At 41.0% G+C, this 19269-nt stretch overlaps 1 protein-coding gene across 2 annotated transcripts in view; it reads left to right on the forward strand.

Moving 5' to 3' along the window:
* PARP1 (poly(ADP-ribose) polymerase 1) overlaps positions 1-18373 on the forward strand; it is a 33053-nt gene extending 14680 nt beyond the window's left edge. For both annotated transcript variants that reach the window (XM_038133040.1, XM_038133041.1), the window contains exons 8-23: positions 287-428; positions 1948-2088; positions 2789-3031; positions 3968-4036; positions 4828-4960; positions 6146-6341; positions 7613-7741; positions 10968-11051; positions 11807-11929; positions 12422-12550; positions 13249-13347; positions 13902-14054; positions 14333-14460; positions 14826-14887; positions 15948-16062; positions 17528-18373. In XM_038133040.1, coding sequence (XP_037988968.1) covers positions 287-428; positions 1948-2088; positions 2789-3031; positions 3968-4036; positions 4828-4960; positions 6146-6341; positions 7613-7741; positions 10968-11051; positions 11807-11929; positions 12422-12550; positions 13249-13347; positions 13902-14054; positions 14333-14460; positions 14826-14887; positions 15948-16062; positions 17528-17609 — 2028 coding nt within the window. In that variant the 3' untranslated portion in view covers positions 17610-18373. The remainder of the gene's footprint in view (positions 1-286; positions 429-1947; positions 2089-2788; positions 3032-3967; positions 4037-4827; positions 4961-6145; positions 6342-7612; positions 7742-10967; positions 11052-11806; positions 11930-12421; positions 12551-13248; positions 13348-13901; positions 14055-14332; positions 14461-14825; positions 14888-15947; positions 16063-17527) is intronic.
* The last annotated feature ends 896 nt before the right edge of the window (positions 18374-19269 follow it).

Below are 19269 nucleotides of genomic sequence, written 5' to 3' on the forward strand. Positions count from 1 at the left end.
GCAAGTCCCTCCAGGAGCAGGCAGCTAATGCATAAATAAATCATATTTTTCCCAGTAACATTAAATTGAAAGAAATTTTATTGATTTGATTTGAAACTCATAATTTACTCTCTTCCAGCTTTGTTTTTTCAGTCAGTAAAGTGGAGTTATGTCCACCTTAGTGTGAATCAAAATAATTTCCAAGATGTTGGCAATAAATGCCAACATCTGGCTAGCATTCAATTTATCCTTTAAATCCTATAATAATATTTGTTGGTTTTAAATTGTTTATGCTTCCATCCCACAGGAGTTCCGGGAAATTCCTTACCTGAAGAAATTTAAGTGTAAGAAGCAGGACAGGGTGTTCCCTCCAGATGCTGCAACTGTGAACTCAGCACCTCCTCCCTCTGCTTCTGCTCCTTTGTCAGAGACTGTGTCTGCACCCAGAGGTAAGTGTCTGGCTGGGCATGGATTGGTGGAGCTCAGGATGATGTTCAGGCTGGCATCCCTAGCCAGATAAACATGCCACCCTGAACAGTCCCACTGTTCTCCTGCTCCCGAGCAGGCAGAGCTCTCCTGATAAAAAAAGTGTCTCATGTGCTTCATCTTCCCAGCACAGATAGGTCATGGGCTTGAGGTTCTGTTGTTTTTCTCGCAGATGATTTTGAGTGTTTCTTGATTGTGAGGAGGTGATGTGTATGCAGTGAATCAGAAATGAAAAGGCTGATGTTGCAAATTGTGTCTTGGGGAGACCTGCTTCAAAATGCCGCCTCACTTGGTTTGCTAGGGACCATCCAGGGATGTCCATAATGCCAAATATTCCACATAAATTTAGGTTTTGAAGGCAAGAGAGTTTTTCAGGGGTTTGTTTTGTTTCTAAATCATCTACTGAGATTTGGCTTTACTGATCACTGACTCCCCTTATTCAAAATAGATGTGCTGTCTCCAACTGACGTAAGGTTGGACTTAAGAAACTTCCTATAGGTTGCTGTTATGAGTTGCATGCTTTGGTGGTAAAGCCTGTCTGTTAAGTACTATGCTGACTTCTTTCTTATTCAGCTTTTCTAGTTCTGGCCATAATTTTGATTGCAGGGCATTATTGTAACTTGGTTAAAAAGGTGGGAGTAATTCTGCACAGTTAACTTCAGCCAGATCACGTTATTTTAGCAATGAAGACAAAGTAACCCAGGTCTTATTTCTGATCAGCAAATTGATTCCAGCCCCAGTGTCCCCTGAAAGTAAACTCAAAAGGTTCGCCAGATTTAAAGCCAGGTTGCTTTGTTTGCTAACAACCAAACTAATTGAGTTGAGGGGAGAAGAGGAAGCACAACCCTCAGCTGGTCAATTAGAGTTGGTAGCATTTATCTTATAGCAGTGCAAATATGCTCTTGGGCACTTGGCCATGTCCTGGACCAGCCTGAATTGCAGTGTTAACACAATGGTTACCAGTTTGCTCCTGACTTCTTATGGGGTTTGCATGGTAGAATCTTGTACTTTCTATAAGATCAAGACTGGAACAGTGTTGCTTGAGAGAGAATTCTCTCTGCAGCCCCTCAAAAAAAGATCTCCTTTTGAAAAGGCAGGAGCTTTCATGTGACAGTGAATTTCTCCCATGCTATCCAGGCATCAAAAGAAAAGGGAAGCAGAGCACAGTCCCTAGTAGCACAGTGCTGAAAGAAGACTGATTCTTTTGACTTAACAAAACAAACCAAGAAAAGGGCAAATATGCCTACATACCATTTCCCTGTCTTCCATCCCTTCTGTTTGTTGGCAGCTGCTGAGCTTTGTTCCCTTTCCTCTGGGAAGGGGAATCCCTCCTGCTTGCTTAGCACAGGTCAGACCTGCTTGGTCCCTGGTCTCCCTGCCAGCTGAGCTGATTGTAGAGAGGGGGGAATGCTGTCCCTTTGTGCTTGTTGTTTGTTTAGGGACTCTCTGCCTGTGGCTGACGTGTCATTTCCAAACCTTTAGACAAACCACTGACCAACATGAAGATCCTGGTTGTTGGGAAGATGTCAAAGAACAAAGAGGAGGTGAAAAACATTGTGGAGGACCTGGGAGGAAAGATGACCACAACAGCTAACAAGGCCACCCTGTGCATCAGCACCCAGAGTGAGCAGCCATGCTGTGGTTCCTGGTAGCAGTGGTAACGAGCTGAGCAGATTACAGAGGACAATTGTCCTTAGAGCTGTCTGGGGATCAGTGTTTGGATTAGGGGGAGTGTTTTGTGTGCACACATGGCCTGAGTGTGCTTGGAAAAGTAGACAGATGTGTGCTGTTTGGGTTTTGCTTACCCAGCAAGTTAACCTGGCAGGCTGTGCCTTAAGGCTCCCGTGGGTCAGTGGCAGCTGGGGTTTGTGTGCAGACCATGGTGGTGTGCAAGCCACCTTTCTTGGGATGAGGGGTGCTCAGGGCTTGTCTTGGAGAATCCCCAGAGCTGACTGTGGGTGCTTGAGGGCGCTTGTTTGCTCTGCTGGCAGCTTAGTGTCTGCTCTTGCTCTGTGTTAGAGCTGTGCAAACTGACTGCTGAGGTGGGAGATCTGCTCCCATCCATCAGAAAGTCCAGCTCCAGCTGAGATCTGGGAAAGGGAGAACTGGACCAGCCAGGTAGAACAGGGGTGTTCCTGCTCTAGCCCAAGATGTATCTTTGAACCAAGGAGGAACTTGGCTCTCCAAAGAACATGGTGAATCCAAAACATAGTGGAATTGTGTTTTAGTGTTACAGAGCCCTGAATCATGGCCAGAGGGAGAGGCTGAGATTTAAAACCTCACGGATGCATTTTTTTCTCCCCTTCCTATCCTGCCTCTGCAGAGGATGTGGAGAAAATGAGCAAGAAGATGGAAGAAGTGAAGGAGGCCAAAGTGCGTGTGGTCTCAGAGGCATTTCTTCAGGAGGTGAAATCTTCCAGCAAGGATTTCCAGGAGCTCGTGTCTCTCCATGCCCTTTCACCCTGGGGTGCAGAAGTGAAAATGGAGCATGAGGAAATGGCTGTGGATGGGAAGAGCAGCAAGCCCCCAAGTACAAAGAGTGCTGGGAAGGTCAAAGAAGAGCAAGGTGAGGAACAAAGCGGTTGTTTCTCCACAGGCCTGTTCAGTACTGTGCATGCACAAAGCAAACCTGGGGATGGTCTGTCCTTACCCTTCCCTGGAATTTACTGCTTTTTTTTTTTCTTATGATAAGTTTATATAATGGACCTCAGGACAAGACTAGCTTTAAGTAAACGTGAAACTGTCTCCTGAGCTGGCTCTTGTTTCCCCTACTTCAGTCTGCCCATGCTCCCTACCATCAATCCTGTCTCTTCCTCATAAAACATCAGCTTCACTGCCAGTTTGTGTTAGTGTTGCAGCTCCAAGGAGGTCCTAGCACACCAAAATGACAGACACTACTCAGGGAGTGTTGGCACGTGAGAAAATACTGAGGTCCAGAGCACTGAGTCTCTATGCTACTTGATTTAGAAATAATATTATTTTTGTAGCAGTGTGAAAATATTGATGGCATTGCTTACCAATGCCATTATTAATCCTGGATGATGAACAAAACCATTGCATTTGCTCACTTCTCTTCAGAACCTGTTCTTTGTGTCCTCCAAGTGGAGGTTTCTGTCATACAACTGCGTGTGCTGTTGCCAGACTGTCTCACCACAGTAGCATCCCCAGGGAATCCAAACCCATGCCCTGTGAGGTTTTTAAATCCCACTTCCACATTTGTGGTTGTGTTTATCTTCAGTGCAGGTAAAAAAAATGACATGGTCCACCCCTTGGGGCCAGGAGAAAAAAAAATAGATAGAATCTGGGGAAATGTAATTTCTCATTTAGTTGTGATTTGGCTGCTAGAGCTAGGTTAAAAAAAAGTCACTGAAGTCAGTGTGCTCATATACTGGGAATCTGCTTCACCTTAGGGTGATAATTATGCAAACTGAGAATTTTAAGGTTGATTCAAGTCAGACTGTGTTGCTCACCTATGAAAAAAATTAACTGTCTTTCACTGCAGGACCTAGCAAGTCTGAAAAGAAAATGAAGTTAACAGTGAAGGGTGGAGCAGCAGTAGATCCTGATTCTGGTGAGTGATAACAGTGCCTGTGCCTGCACCACCCACAGTCTTCAGAATGCCTGGTGGTTTGCAAAAGGGTTTTTCTGTTGAAAGGATGAGGGTTCCATAAAGGAGCATGAATTTTTAAACCTTTAACATTGCTATCAGAGGAAGCATATTGATTGACATCCAAGGCTGAATATTTCAGGATTTTCTAGAGCAGCTTTCTTCAGAAGGACCACTTAAACTAAGGCATGCACCTTGTTCAGCTTTAGAATCTCCTATCGGTGGAGTGGGTAAAGGCCCAGCCAGCAGAGGACACAGGTATGGCATAAGCATCTACTGATGCTACTCTCCAAACCTGTGGTGCATGGATGTTCTGACAATTTGTACTGCATCCAAGGCCAGCCTTTGGTTTCCAGTCTAATGTGACACCTGCAGAGCAGCATTTCTCCTGGGGATTCCTTCAGCTGCTCACACAGTATTAGATCTTGGATTTTTAGATCATCCTCTATCAAAGGTTACAGGGTTTTTTCCTCTAGTTAGGATACTAACTGGATACTAAATACTAACTCTAGTTTCTCCAGATACTGGGTGTTCTGATCCTGGGTTTTTCTGAAGTTTATCTAAAGGTGTATGTTCACAATTCATTAATTGATTCATTATGCTCCAAGTAGTTTTGAATGAGCAGTGTGGTCAGTGTTTTTGCAGTATTTCTGTTGAATCACTGCTGCAGGAAACATTTGGATGAGTGCAAATGCAGGAAGGAGAGCTAAAACAGTAACCTCCTCCTCTGTGTTCTAATTTTTTCTTCTCTGCAGGTTTGGAGGATTCTGCTCATGTCTTTGAAAAAGGTGGGAAAATTTTCAGTGCAACCCTGGGACTAGTAGATATTGTGAAAGGAACAAATTCCTATTATAAGCTGCAGCTGCTAGAGGATGACAGAGAGAACAGGTGAGTTAAGTTTTCCCTTTAAATACTTCCATTCACTTTTTTTTCCTAATAAATACTGGATTTTTGACACTCCAAAAGCAAAGTGTGAGTAAAATGTCTTTGAGGAGATAACAGATTGGTGTAGTTACTTGAAGAAAAAACCACAACAACACAAATGAAAAAAAAAACAAACCAAAACTAAAGTAACTCTTCCAAACCTACCAAACAAGCCACTCATGGAGAAATCTCTGCTCTGCATGGAGACATTCCTTGTGGGTGTTGACAGAACCTAAGGTGGGTTTTTTCTCCTCATAATCTCTTACTTAATTTTGTGTTCTAATCGCAGAGCTGTCACACTGGGAAACAAAACCAGATTCTGGCTGTTCTGCCACACTGTTAGCCTGAAGTGTGTGCCCTGAAGTATAACAAAATGCATTAAATAGTCATGCAATAGGAGCTGATCATGTGTTTAGCTTTCCAGTCTCACTGGGTGCATGGCAGAGCTGTTCATTGGTTGCATTGCTGATTAGATGGATAGATTGAGAAGGTGCTTTAAAATAAAACTGCCCCTGCCAAACACAGAAGACACATAAAAACCCAGGGTAGCAACGACTGTGGTTCAGCTCCAGATTTATTGCACTTTACCATGTTTTTAATAAGCTATTGTTCCTGTCTCATTTGTGTGAAGTTGTATCAAGTCTGGGATTCAGTACGTGGAGGGATTTCAGTGCCTGCATTTCATACCTGACATATTGGAAAGGTTGATTGATTGTATCCCCATAAATACTACAGAAGCTCACCCAAGGTGCTGTCAGCAGTACAAACAAATATTTGATTTACTTCTGGTTTCTCTAAACTACTGAACTCTGGGGCCTGGGGCTTTGTCTTTGTTTTTCGAATATATGACCCCAATAGTCTGAGGATTTGTATTTGCAATACATGAACACTGAAGAGATGTTAGCCTCTCTTTTCCTGCTGTGCACCCATTTATCCTCAGGGCTGTAGTTCTGGTGTGTTAACACTGGGCATTTTTTACACCAGTTCTTGGCCATACAGTGATTCCTCCGTTGATTTCCCACAATGAAAAAATTGTAGAAATTCTTTTCACACTCTCTCTGATGGAGAGTGTGTTCCATAAAGTTAATGGTATGCAAATAGCACTGGAGTGGCTGATGCCTGTTCTTTTGTCCCGTTCCATTTCTCCAGGTACTGGGTGTTCCGATCCTGGGGCCGTGTGGGCACTGTCATCGGCAGTAACAAGCTGGAGCAGATGCCATCAAAAGAAGATGCCATTGAACACTTCCTGAATTTGTATGAAGAGAAAACTGGCAATTCTTGGCATTCTAAGAACTTCACTAAATATCCCAAGAAGTTCTACCCACTGGAAATAGATTATGGACAGGTAACCCTGAAATGTCCCTGTCGCAGGTGGAGCATTGCTGAGGTTCCCTGTGTCACTGTTCTGTTCTGTGCTTGCTCTTGGATCACTTGCACTTAACAAACCAGGGGAATTAAAATGCAGCTGTTGCATCTTCTCTCTGCTACAGGGGAAAGCTGTACATCAAGGAGTACCATCCATTAAAACAGACCTGCTGGGAAACTAAAGAGTTTTCTGTTATCAAATCCCTTGAATGCTTGTTCCTGTTTACTCTGTAACTTTTAAGGATATTAATTTGCACTTCATCCTACAGTCAGTTCACATACATCCTGTCTGAAAACTCAATTTTTTAAAATTTAAAATAGGTGCTTTTCATCTGTCTGCTGCCTCCAAAATCCTCCCAAATGCTGTAGCAACTCCAATGCAGTATTCCACTCAGTGCACATACTGAGCAGGCTAAGAAATTATTCACTGCCAGGAAGATTTGCCTTTTTAGACAGCTATGATAAATAAGAATTCTCTTCCTTCTTTCCAGTGGGGGTTTGTGTGTTTATTTAAGGGCATACCTGTTACCTGAACTATTTTCAGACTAAATAGTTGAATGCTATAAAGTTGCCAGAGCACATATTTTCAAGACATTGTGTTTTTCCAGGGCCAAATTAATGGATGTCATCTTTCAATGCGAAGCACTCGAAGCTTGGCTTTAATTCTGGAAATTTGAATATTTCAGTGGCAAAGTGTCTGCCTCAGTGTAATGTACAGTGTTACTCAAAGCACCTGGCTGATGATTTATTCGTGTAATGCTCTCTCCATGAAGGCATTGAGATGGTGTTATGGCTAATTGATGATTCCTGTACACATCTGTGGCAGTTTTTATTACAAAAACTTGGTGAAACTAGTTATTACATCTGTTTTGTCACAAAAGCAGCAAAGTAAACAGTCATTTTTTCATGTGAAAGTCTCTATGCAGCAGAAAGCTTGCAGAAAAAGTAATTAATACTTGCTTGAAGTGAAGCAGCAATGCAAAGAGAATTCCTAGCCTCTTAATTCTACTTTCTGCTTGTTTTTTACAGTGCCATCTCTTGAAATAGTATCTGCCAAATTACTGAACAGGTGTTTTTTTAAGACCATTTTGTTCCATAATGTCAGAGCAATGTCCCACGCTCCCCATGAACTTCAGGCTAGTCATAGTATGCACACACTAAATTGGTTTTGAGTTGTTGCCATGGCAGCCAGCCTGTTACTTTTTAATCCTTTGTGATTTTGCTAATTCTGATACTATTTTTACCTTTCAGGATGAAGAAGCTGTCAGGAAACTGACAGTAGGTGCCGGGACAAAATCAAAACTCGCTAAACCAATCCAGGATCTGATTAAGATGATCTTTGATGTGGAGAGCATGAAGAAAGCAATGGTGGAATTTGAGGTGACTACACACATTCATATTTCTCCCTGACCTACCAGCATGCTTGCACAAACAGAAGCAAGTTCTTTGCAATCCAGAGTACTTCATAACTTCCCAAAAGCCAAGTGTGAGTTTTAGATCTGTCTTAAAATAAGGGCAAGAGTCTGACTGATGTTTGCCAAGCCCTGGAAGTTGTAACTTAGTTATGATACATGCAGCTCTTAAAACACAGGTGCATTTTTTTGTCTATCAATGTCTTCAGTTTAACAAGCCTATGAGAGAATTGTCTGCCAGTCCTGGAAGCAGAGATCATTCTGTGGTTTTGTTTGTTTGTGGTTTTTCCCAGTCACACCTGCATAGTGACTGCTGAATGCTCTTGAAGTATTAACACAGATAACCAATCTGCTGGTCATGTGACACTGGTGGCACTCCTTTTTTTTCTAAGCAGGGAACCACATTTGGGGATTGGAGTACCATGGATTTTAGGTAGCAAATGAGATGCACCGCTGACTAGAGAAATGCTGCCAGTAGATACATACACTAATTGAAGTATCTTGTCAGAGTCCAGATCTTCTTCTGCACAGAGTGGACTTGGGATTGTTTTGGTTGTATTTCTCATTTGTTCTAATAAAACTCCTCTCTTCATCCATTCTTCTTTCCTCGATACTTCTTGATCCATCCTTCTGGCAAGCTTTCAGAGAGTGGTTTGGTAGAATGATGTCTCTCCTTGCACTGTTTTACTGGTGTGCAGAGATCCTGCTGTTTGTTTTAATGCAGTCATTTGAACTAATTCTAAATAACAAATTCCAGTTTTCTTCAGCCAGCTTAGTTATCCTGCCTAAGACTTGACATTTAAGCAGCTGTTCTTTGCCCTCTGTATCATTATTTGGAGTGCCTGCCTTTCAGAATAGGCTTTGTACCATTTTACCTGAAAGCTTTCAGATGGCTTGCCCAACATTTTGTAGTACCTTGGGTTAATTATGTTTTCCTATATCTCCGGTGGTACTTTACATCAAAGTCTAGTAAAATGAATAATTTTTTGTAACTGTAACTGGCTAAAGACTCTGAACTGATCAACATCTCGTGTCATTTGGTTTTGTAGAACTCTCTTGCAAATATGTAAATTCACATCATCTGCAGATCTATAGCAGAACTGAGACTCCAGATGGGCCAGTCTTCCTATTAGAGTTATCTTCCTGTACTGATGCTGCTGAACAGCTGCTTTCTGTTAGAGGAAATAATATTTTTCCTGATTAGAGGATTCTATGTGTCCTCCAGAAACAACTGCTTAGTTCCTTTAATTCGCCTCATCTTTAGTATTTTGTTCCATCCAGACACCTCTTGCTTTGCCAACAGTGTAGCAAATTCTTGGTCTTTCCATTGCATGACAGTAGATTTATCTGATGCATTTATCCTCCTGCTTCTGGCTTAGCTTTCAAGAATTTCACCTCACCAAGCATACAGGAGTTTATTACCATTATCTTTGTCATTGTTTTACATGAAGTGGATTGTTGGAGGACTGAGTTGACTCTAGTGCTGTGTCCTGCCTTGCCTGGGTGTAAGACAAACATCTCCCTTGTCTCTTGTGACAATCCTGGTTCACACATCTGTGTTGTGGAGCTAATTCTTCCCTCTGTACTCAGTGCACCTGGTGGTAATTTCAGTGCTGTTGTTTTAGGCCCAGACCATTGGCTGCTGTGCTCTTTTGGCACATCTAATGATCAAGTCTTAGATTCAGTTTAGCTTTAAACCAGAGTGTAGCTCTGCAGGATTCTGTCTACCTCCCATGGGTCATAGGAGACACAAATTCCAGCCAGTTGGCTGTTTGTGGGCTCTGTTGGAATTGTGCTCCTAAATCACATGACTGGGGGATGTTTTATTTTATAGGTGTTAGTGATTATGTGTGCTACTTTACATGTTTATATAACTTAATATAGGTGTCTGCAACTAATCTGCACATCCAAGTGGCCTATTTAACTTTTACATAGCCTGCATGATTCATAATTACCTGAAAAATCATAATTATGACATAACTCAGGTTGGTGCAGGTGGTACTCAGCAAGAGAGCATTGGCCCCAAAAGTTTGCGAGCTACAAATCAGTTGCAGACTGGTTTTCATTAGATTATTAGTGTTGTCTTTGTGCCTCTCATGTCCCCAAGACATGATCAATTTTGAAGCCTGGCTTCCCTCTTGCAACCCATCTTGGCTTTTCTTGGTATCTGGCTTTATCTAAACTTAGCTGTCACTCAAGGTTGAAGTTCTCCTAAGCCCAGTACAGGCCCGGTACATGCAAAATCACTCCAGGGCTTTCACACCAGCCTGTGTGGCTTGGAAGAGCCTTGTGAGTTCATCTTGCAGAGAAGATTTGCATACAGCTGGGTTTCCTAGCTCCATAGTGGATACATAATGTGGGACTTAGCCAGACAGTATGTGATAGTCATGGTTTCAGAGGATCTTCTGTCCATGAGCTGAACCTTAAATCCATCAACTTCAATAAAAACTGGTTTACCCTGCAGAGTGTATGGTGAGTACTGTCAAGAGTCTAGAGGGTGTATGTATGATCTTTCTAAAAGACTCCAGTGGGTTTGATTTTTGTTGAATTTTTTGTTGAATTTTTGCACTTAGGGGGTCCTTTAACAATATAGCATTTTCCAGTACTCTCCCAAGATCCATCAATACACAAAGAAAACCAACATTAAATTAAATCAGTGGATAAGTGCAGGCAGCCAAGACATTGCTTTTAACTTAGTTGAGGGGTTTTGGCTCATTTTTCATGAATATGAAGCACCTCCTAGCATCTTTGCATTTGACCCTTGATAATTTTAGGGTAAAGTTGGAAGAGGGTGTCTGGATTGTACCGAGACACAGATGATCTTGTGAACAAGAGTTACTTAATTCAGTTTGCTTCTTTGCCAGCCTTAAGTAGATGGTTACTTGACTGATTATGGAATGCATCTGACACCAGGTTAATAATAAACTTCATGCCAAATAATTAATATCCTATTTTTGTGTTGCCCTAGCATGTGTGCTTAGCTTCCTATTGCAGTATTCCTTTGGTTATAGGATGTCCTCTCAATGGTGTGTCCTTCTGACATAATTTCTCAATCCTCAGAGTCTAAAATGTTTCTGTTCTTTGTTGGTCAGTCCTATTAGCGTGGAGAAATTAGTTCTCTAGAAACCAGAGAGGGAATGCTGCAGTGGTTTAAATGTAGTGAAAGTTGGGTTTAATACTTAAATCTTTATCAGATTGACTTGCAGAAGATGCCATTGGGAAAACTGAGCAAGCGACAGATCCAGAGTGCGTACTCCATCCTGAATGAGGTTCAGCAGGTGAGCATAAAATAGATGTTAGAGCAAAAAGGGAACTCAAAAGTTGTTCTGGGCTCAGTGGGGTGAATGCTGAGCTGTGCTTTCTCTCTCTCTGGGGAAGAGGATGTGGCTTCCATGGGTAACCAGTTAGTAGCACAAACTTTAGGCTGTGCCAAACATAAATGGCAGCTGAGCAAATGAAGCTGGTGCCTTGATCTAGTAGTGAGCTGGTGTTTCCACCCCAGAGAAGTCTGTCAGAGGATGAGAATAAAGGTTAAGTTGACACATGAAAAAGTCTGGTTTGATAACGTTGCTGTATTTACACATCGTGATCTGAACCATTCCAGAACCACTACGTAGTATTGCCTTTACAGATTGCAAAAATGTACCAGCATAACCCATGGGGTTTTTTTTTTGTCACAGGCTCCTTGGCAAAGCATAGATACAGGAATTTCTTCAGTTGCTAGAATAGACCAGAACCTTGACAAGTATATGCACTACTTAAATGTCCGAAGACTTTATTTTGCCCTCTGGAAACATAATCCCCATTGAATTTTTCTCATACACAATTCCATGGTATTTCTGTGCAAATACTGTGACTTGTTGCACGCAAGACACTTTAATAGAATTGTTCTTTTGAGTCCTGTGAGACTAAAGCATAAGCACTATTTGCATTGGTGCTCCTGTGTTAGTCCCTTAGTATCTTGTGTGTTTTTATTGCAGTGGAGATTTAGTCTTACTCAGTAATTTTCTTTGGTGCTTGTTGTCTTGTCTAGGCAGTTTCTGACAGTGGTTCAGAATCCCAGATTTTGGACCTCTCCAATCGCTTCTATACACTGATTCCTCACGACTTTGGGATGAAGAAACCTCCTCTCCTAAATAACTTGGAATACATTCAGGTATTGACTAGAAACTGGTTTTTTGCAAATGTTGGAAAGTGTTGTTTGCAGACAACAGGTCTTGATGTCAGACATCTAACGTAGAGAATATGTGAGGTTTAACACTTACTTAACCTCATAAAAGTAGAGATTAAGCATTAAAGCCTCACAAGCCAAAAGATAATCTGTGAAGAAAAACAAGTTTAACCTCATGCTTTCATGAGGTTAGACTTGTTTTTCTTCAGAATATCTTCTTGTTTGTTTAGGTGCATGTGTATGTGTAAATACATATATGCATGAGGTATTAGAAGATAGAGATGTCATGCACATATATGTGTCTATATTTTAATATATTTGGGTGTGTATATATATTTAAAGGCAGTGTTGTTTTGTTATTAATGGCACCGTGTGGCCAGTGGTTGTCAGGCACTTTTTTGATTTTGGGTATCCCAGACTTATTCTGAACATGTCAAAGGCCTAAGTAACATAACATTACCTGTTTCAATTCTTCAGGCTAAAGTGCAGATGTTGGACAATTTGCTTGATATTGAGGTTGCTTACAGCCTTCTCAGAGGTGGAAATGAAGATGGAGATAAAGACCCAATTGACATCAACTATGAAAAACTTAAAACAGATATTAAGGTAAAGGAAATAAAAGGCAATGAGTGGCTGGGAATACAAGCTGATGTCCTGTTAGTTTGGAGTAAAATAAAACTGTAACTGGACAGATATATGGAGCTGAGGTGGGTTTCGGAACTGGAGCATGTGTTCAGAGAGATGCAGAAGGAGCTGAGCTGTTTTGACCTGGAGAAAAGAAAGTTCAAGGGATAATGTATCAATATCTAGGAATAGGTGATGGGAGAAAGAAGGAAAGAGGACAGAGGAAGGCTTTCCTCGGTGGTTTCCAGTGACAAGAGGCAGTGGGCACAAATTGAAATACAGCAAATTGTGTTTAAACAAAAGAAAAAGCTATTGCTGTTGATGTTGTTTGCTTTGGTTTTTTTAATTTGTTTGCTCTGACAGTGGTCAAACACTGGAAAAGGTTGCCCAGAGAGGCCATGAGGGCTCTCTTCTTGGAGGTGTTGAAAGCTGGACTGGACTCAGTCCTTGGCTGACCCTTCTTTGAGTGGGATTGAAAATCATCTCAGTTTCCAGCATAGTCTCAGACATTCTGTGGCTGTCTGTATATCTGTGCATCTTCTCTAGCTAGGAAGGTATTTCCACTTAAATGGTTGAGGAGGTTTAAAGGGTGCAGTTGCAGGCATAGGGTGGATGTTTTCATGTTATAAGATGGCTGCTAGTTTGTTTGCTGAGGAAACTTCTCATTTGCCTCTTTGCAGGTGGTTGACAAAGATTCAGAAGAAGCCAAGATTATCAAACAATATGTGAAGAACACTCACGCTGCTACGCACAATGCATATGACCTCAAAGTTGTGGACGTAAGCTGGGCAATAATGGGGTTTATCCTTGGGAAGATGGACTCTCCTAAGATGACTTGCTTGTTTGCAATTGCCTTATGTTTTTGAATAGCTTACCCAGTTTCCTCTGTTGAACTGATGATTTGATAGAACATTTTCTTTTAATTGGAATAGCAAAAGTCTAGGCAGAGATGAATCTAATGAGATGTTTTTGCTTTGGTTTTTTTTTATTTTAATTTAATTTGCCTCAAAGGGAAGGTGGAGGAGTAATCATCTGAAATTGAGCCTTAGTTCATTGAATGATTTTTTCAGAAAAATAGAGCCTCATGAAAATGCAGAAGAAAAGGTGGAGAAGTAATCAATAACAAGTACTGCATGATTGCTGCTACCTCTTTTTTGCTAACCTGGCACAGCCAATTACAAACACTAAAACCCATCCTGATCAATTTCCCTAGCTGATCAATGTACATTGCAAATCGGATGATTTTTTTTCTTCTCCCCTCTGATGAGTTGCATGAAGTTAATGGTTTATTTGCTTGGTTCTTCTTTTCCTCCTATCCTCTTCTGAACTGAAGATCTTCAGGATTGAGCGTGAGGGGGAGAGCCAGCGTTACAAGCCCTTCAGGCAGCTCCACAACCGCCAGCTGCTGTGGCACGGCTCCCGCACCACCAACTTCGCCGGCATCCTCTCGCAGGGCCTGCGGATAGCTCCGCCTGAAGCTCCTGTGGTGGGTGAAACAGCTTCTCTGGCTGCCTGCATCCCTGTGCCCAGAGATGGCCACAGGCAGGGACAAGCTAAAGAAGGGAATTTCTGTGTGGGGAGGGCCCTGTGTTATGTGCCACTATTTAGACAATATCATGTTCCCCGAGTGGGTTGCGCGTTGGTGTCCACAAGAGCTTGAGTTGCAGCTTTGCTCTCCTGGGAGCCCAGCCAGGTGGATTCAGTGCTGCCTTTGGGTTATTTTATTTCCCCAATTTTATTAATTTATTTATTTCCTTCTTGCAGACCGGCTACATGTTTGGGAAGGGCATCTATTTTGCAGACATGGTATCCAAGAGTGCAAACTACTGTCACACATCTCAAGCTGATCCCATAGGTTTAGTGCTACTGGGAGAAGTCGCCCTTGGAAATATGTACGTAACTTACAAAGAGAATTTGCCAAATGTGCTAAATACATCCTCATAGAAGGTGATGCTAAGATTGCAAGCCTTCTCTTCAGTGTGAAGGAGAAGTATGTGTTTCTTCTTCAGAAACGAGATCTGTTTTTTTCTTAAAATAAGAGCTGTTGTTTCAGGTTTAGCTGAATCTTGTACAAAATGCTAACATCATTAAAATTAGTAACCCAGACAAAGTTTGAGTTCCAGAAGTTCTAGAATTTAGATTAACTTTACATTAACTCATCACAAACTAAAGCCTGAAAAATTTGTGATTTTTTTTTTCCACTAAGATAGTTTAAGACGAATGTAAAGTGCTATTGTGTGTTCTTTGTGCTGTCCAGGTACGAGCTAAAGAATGCTTCCCACATCACAAAACTGCCCAAGGGAAAACACAGTGTCAAAGGTAAGCATTAGTAGTTGTCATTAGTAATCAGTAATTGATGGCAGACTTGGTTGTGGTGCTTAGCAAAGAGAGCTATAGTCACTTCTTAGCTATACTTCCTTTAAGAAGTTGCATAATGTTGCTCTTTAGTTGCATCAGAATGTGCATGGGGTGTTTTAAGATGCAAGTTAATGCACTCTGAGTGTTAAGACTGAAGGTGCTGAAGTTCAGGAGGAAACTTCTATTTGATGTTACACAGGAGAAAATATAAAGTGCATTCTCCAACTTCTTACTTGCTTTGATTGTAACAATACTGTGTATTTTAGAAGAGAGATTAATAGATCAGAAGAGTCAGTTTTTAACTTTTAAAGTGGCTTGGAAGCTTGGGCAGAAGGGAAGAGCTAGGAATAAAAGTTCAGATGGAACAACTGCCCTCATTACACTTCTAAATGCAAAAAGTGTCATGTATTGAAAACGAAGATGAGAGAAAAGATTTAGCTGTCTAACTCAAGCAAAAGAGATGGTAATCATGACTGTCTTCTGTACCAAGATGGGAGATTGAAGAAAAGTATCTTCAGTAATGAGTGGCTTATCTTAAACTATTCATTTTGAGAGGCTTAAAAAATAGGTTGCCTAAAAAAGAATAAAAAGTGATTTTGCACCTTTTTCTGTACATGCTACTCACATTCTTATGGATGTCAAATCAGATTTATATTGAAAATTTTAATGAGAATAAGAATTGGTTTGTTGTACTTGTCTGAAAATGCTGCAATATGCATGTTTTCATTAATGGAGTTAGGATATGAGAGCTACAAATCTGGTTTAGCTTTGAACATACAAATTAGACAATTAATAGTTGAAAGTCTAAAATTCTCATTTTTAATGTAGCAGAGTACAACTGCCATAAATATGGTGATGCTGAATTGAATAAACAGTATTTTTCATGTTCTGTTGAAGATACTTCTACGCTTGATTGGAAAGCATATGTGAAGTATTATTTGGCTGGCTGGATCATTTTCTTTTTGTGCAAAATCTGTATTTGCCTCCTAGGTTTGTAACTAATACTGTTTTTCCTTTCTAGGCTTGGGCAAAACTGCTCCTGATCCCACAGCCACAACCACCCTTGGTGGTGTAGAGGTTCCCTTAGGGAATGGGATCTCCACAGGAATTAATGATACCTGTCTTCTGTATAATGAGTATCCTTTGCTGTTGCATTGGCTGTACACAGTGTTTGAATGTCACTGCATTTGCAGGACCTCACTAAGGCCAGTGAGGAGTTTTGCCTCACTGTGTTTTGTTTGGTTTTGTTTAGATCTGCTTTGGGGAGTATTTGCAGAAAATCTCTTCTGCAAGGGAGATGATTTTTACAGTTGCTGCACTTAAATTGTCAAAATTTGCACTTAAATTCTGCAAAAAAAAGGAAACAACACACACACCAATAGCTGTTCCCCAATAGGAACAAAAGTTATTTGAGTTACTGGAGTGATCAGACAAAACTGCTGTAGTGTCTTGCCCAGAGGTGTGCCAGGACAAGGGGAGGGGGATGCAGCCTGTGGTATCTCATGGCTCCGGTCTGGTTTCTCCCTCATGGTGCTGTGGTATGCCAGCTTGGCCAGGAGGAGGTGGGGGAGCCAGCTCTGTGCTCTGGCGCTCTCTCAGCACATCTTTTGTGTTCCCCAGACCTCTGCAAGTGTTGAGGTATGCCCCAAATCCCAGCAGAGATGTAGCCATTAAGTCTCTTTCCAGGCAGAAGTGCCTCCAAATCAGTTAGTGCTTTAAATCCACAAGAGGTCCTAAGAATGCAGATCAGTGATGTCTGAGGTCCAGCTGTCTCTCTTCACTACCAGTGAAGCAGGTAACCCAGTAATGCAAACTTGGGGTTTGTAGAAACTGCCTTTGGCCTTGGTGAGCTGTTTTCCTCCTACAAGGAGTCTGGGCAACACAACTCATGGCAATACTGGTTTTGTCTTGAGTTTTCTTAGATACACCATCTGTCAGATGATGAGCTATAGTACAGTTGATATTAGCTAGTTGAGATAACATGATGGGTATTTATTTTATTTTACACTTTGGAATTAGAGGTAAGTTTGAGGCCTAAAACATTGTGAAACAAATAGATGAGCTGGGACTGTCTCTGGAAAAATAAGAATCTGCAAACACTGACAATCGTTGTTGAGCTCTTCTCTGTGATTCCAGTTTGGGTTTTTTAGTGGGAAATTAAGAGGGCATTAATGACTGTGCTGGAAGGTAGCAATAGAACTGCAATTACAATTGTAGATGCTGGGTTTGAATCTGTAGCTCTCATTTAAGCTATATGGCTCTTCTGCCTAGATATCAAGAGAGATGTGTGTTCCTCTGACAAAAAGTAATTTTCAGGAGCCACAGCCCTGTATCTAAGTCAGTTCACCTGCCCGTCACTCAGGATTCCTGCTGCACTATTCTCCACAGAACTTAATTGCTTGTTCCTAACTATTGTATAAAACATTTTCAGATTCATGGAAAAGTCAGATTTAAAGCTTTGTGGTTTGAGCTCTTAAAATTGGTTAATCACACAGACATCTGTATGGCAACTTAAGTTCAAAGGTAAAGTTCATTGTGTTTTGAGTTTTTTCTGTGTCATTAATAGCAACTACTGTAATTATTCCTTAACATTCTTCCCAGATATATTGTGTATGATGTTGCTCAGGTAAATCTGAAGTACCTGTTGAAACTGAAATTCAACTATAAGACATCACTCTGGTGAACAGTATTTAGAAGCCCTGTTAGAGTTATACTGTAGTTACACTATAGCGTTGACTTCTGACATGCTTATGCATTGACTTCTCTTACCAAGATATCAAGAGCTAAACTGCAGAAGAAATTACTAAATCCTATTTAGTACAACACTTAGTGAAAGTTTTATATCAAAAGTGTGGCAATACACGGACCTGAATTCTGATGAGAACGAGTACCTGGTTTTGTTTTATACCACTTCTTATTCTGGTGCTTTAAGTGTTTCTTTTAATTGACCAAACTGACAAGAAAGAAAAAAAGGAAATTATTCTGGTGTTTTTAGTGAAACAGAGCTGAGCAAGAGCAGGAGAAGGAACTTGAGCACATTTGTGGTACTTGCTCTGTTAAGGTTCCCCCCTTGTTTAAGATACTCTTTTTCAGTTTTCACTTGACTAAATGATAAATGTGCATTTATTTTGAGGTAAAAAAATAAAAGCTAATTTCATACTAACAGTTTTATGTTTCAAAACTTCCAAATTGTTTTGGTTTAGACTCATAATTTAAATGTATTTGGTAGAATGTTCTTAAACATGGTATCTCTCTGGAGGATCGAATGCCAAATATTGAAATATGTAGTCATGTTTCAGGAAGTTATGGTGAAATTAAAATTTGGACTTTCCACTGAGACTTCATCTGTCAACAGTTGGTGTGGTAAACATGGAAAATGAGCTTGTGGCTGTTTGAATTTAGTATTAGCCCAAATAAACCTCCTTTAAATACCTACTTTCAACATGATGTAAGTTGGTTGTTGTAGACTCACGTCCTGACAAAGCTGCAAGTTGAGTTTGGGCTCAAGCTTCGTTCATCAAGACCTGGAGTGACGTCTGTTGCTACTCTCTTGGTGGTCTTGAAATGCCTGTCTCAAAACAGCAATACAAACTGATAATTTCAATGTTTCATGATGTTTGTTACTTCTCACTCTTAGTCATTGAGCAATATGGGAGCACTTAACCATAGAGCAACATCAGATCGTTCTCTTCAAAAATTACTGTTTTCTCTGAGGCATTATGGAAAGTGATGGCTAATTCCCAAGATGGGGACAGTTCAAGCTCATTCTGACAGTTGTGGCTTCAGTCTTTAGTAACCTGTGTGGAAACAGCAGATCTATTTGTTGTTGTTGTAAACGTTGTTGTGTAAAAGGAGGTAAAGCCAAAGTGGTTGCTAATGATGCAGGTCTTCCCAGGACCCCTGAATGAAAAGAGGATGAAGAGTGATAGATGAAAAATAAAGCTGCTTTCAGGGAGAGAAGGAAATGTAGAAGGACTGGGTAAGTTGTGTGGCTTGAGGAAAGCTCAACAGAAAAAATTGATTGAGGTTGGTGGTGATGGATTTTGAGAGACAGTAGCCTGTTTTCTGCCTCTTAAGTAGCTTAACTGGTGGCTAATCATTGTTCTGCTTCCAAAAAACCCTTTTGGTAAGTCACTTAAGTATGATCTTGTCAGTGTCTGAAAGAGAACATGAGAACCTGTTGAATTTAGTTATAAGATAGATTATTTTTTTCCTCATCTTAAATAAGCAGTTTACAGTTGTTTGGGACCAGGAGTTGAAGGCAGCTGCTTTTGATGCTCCCTCAGAGGTGACTGAAAGTTCCCCATTGCTCCAACCCAGGCAGCACAAGGAGTGCTTTGTGC

This window comes from Motacilla alba, chromosome 3 (assembly GCF_015832195.1).
Source record: "Motacilla alba alba isolate MOTALB_02 chromosome 3, Motacilla_alba_V1.0_pri, whole genome shotgun sequence".
In the NCBI taxonomy this organism is placed as follows: Eukaryota; Metazoa; Chordata; class Aves; order Passeriformes; family Motacillidae; genus Motacilla; species Motacilla alba.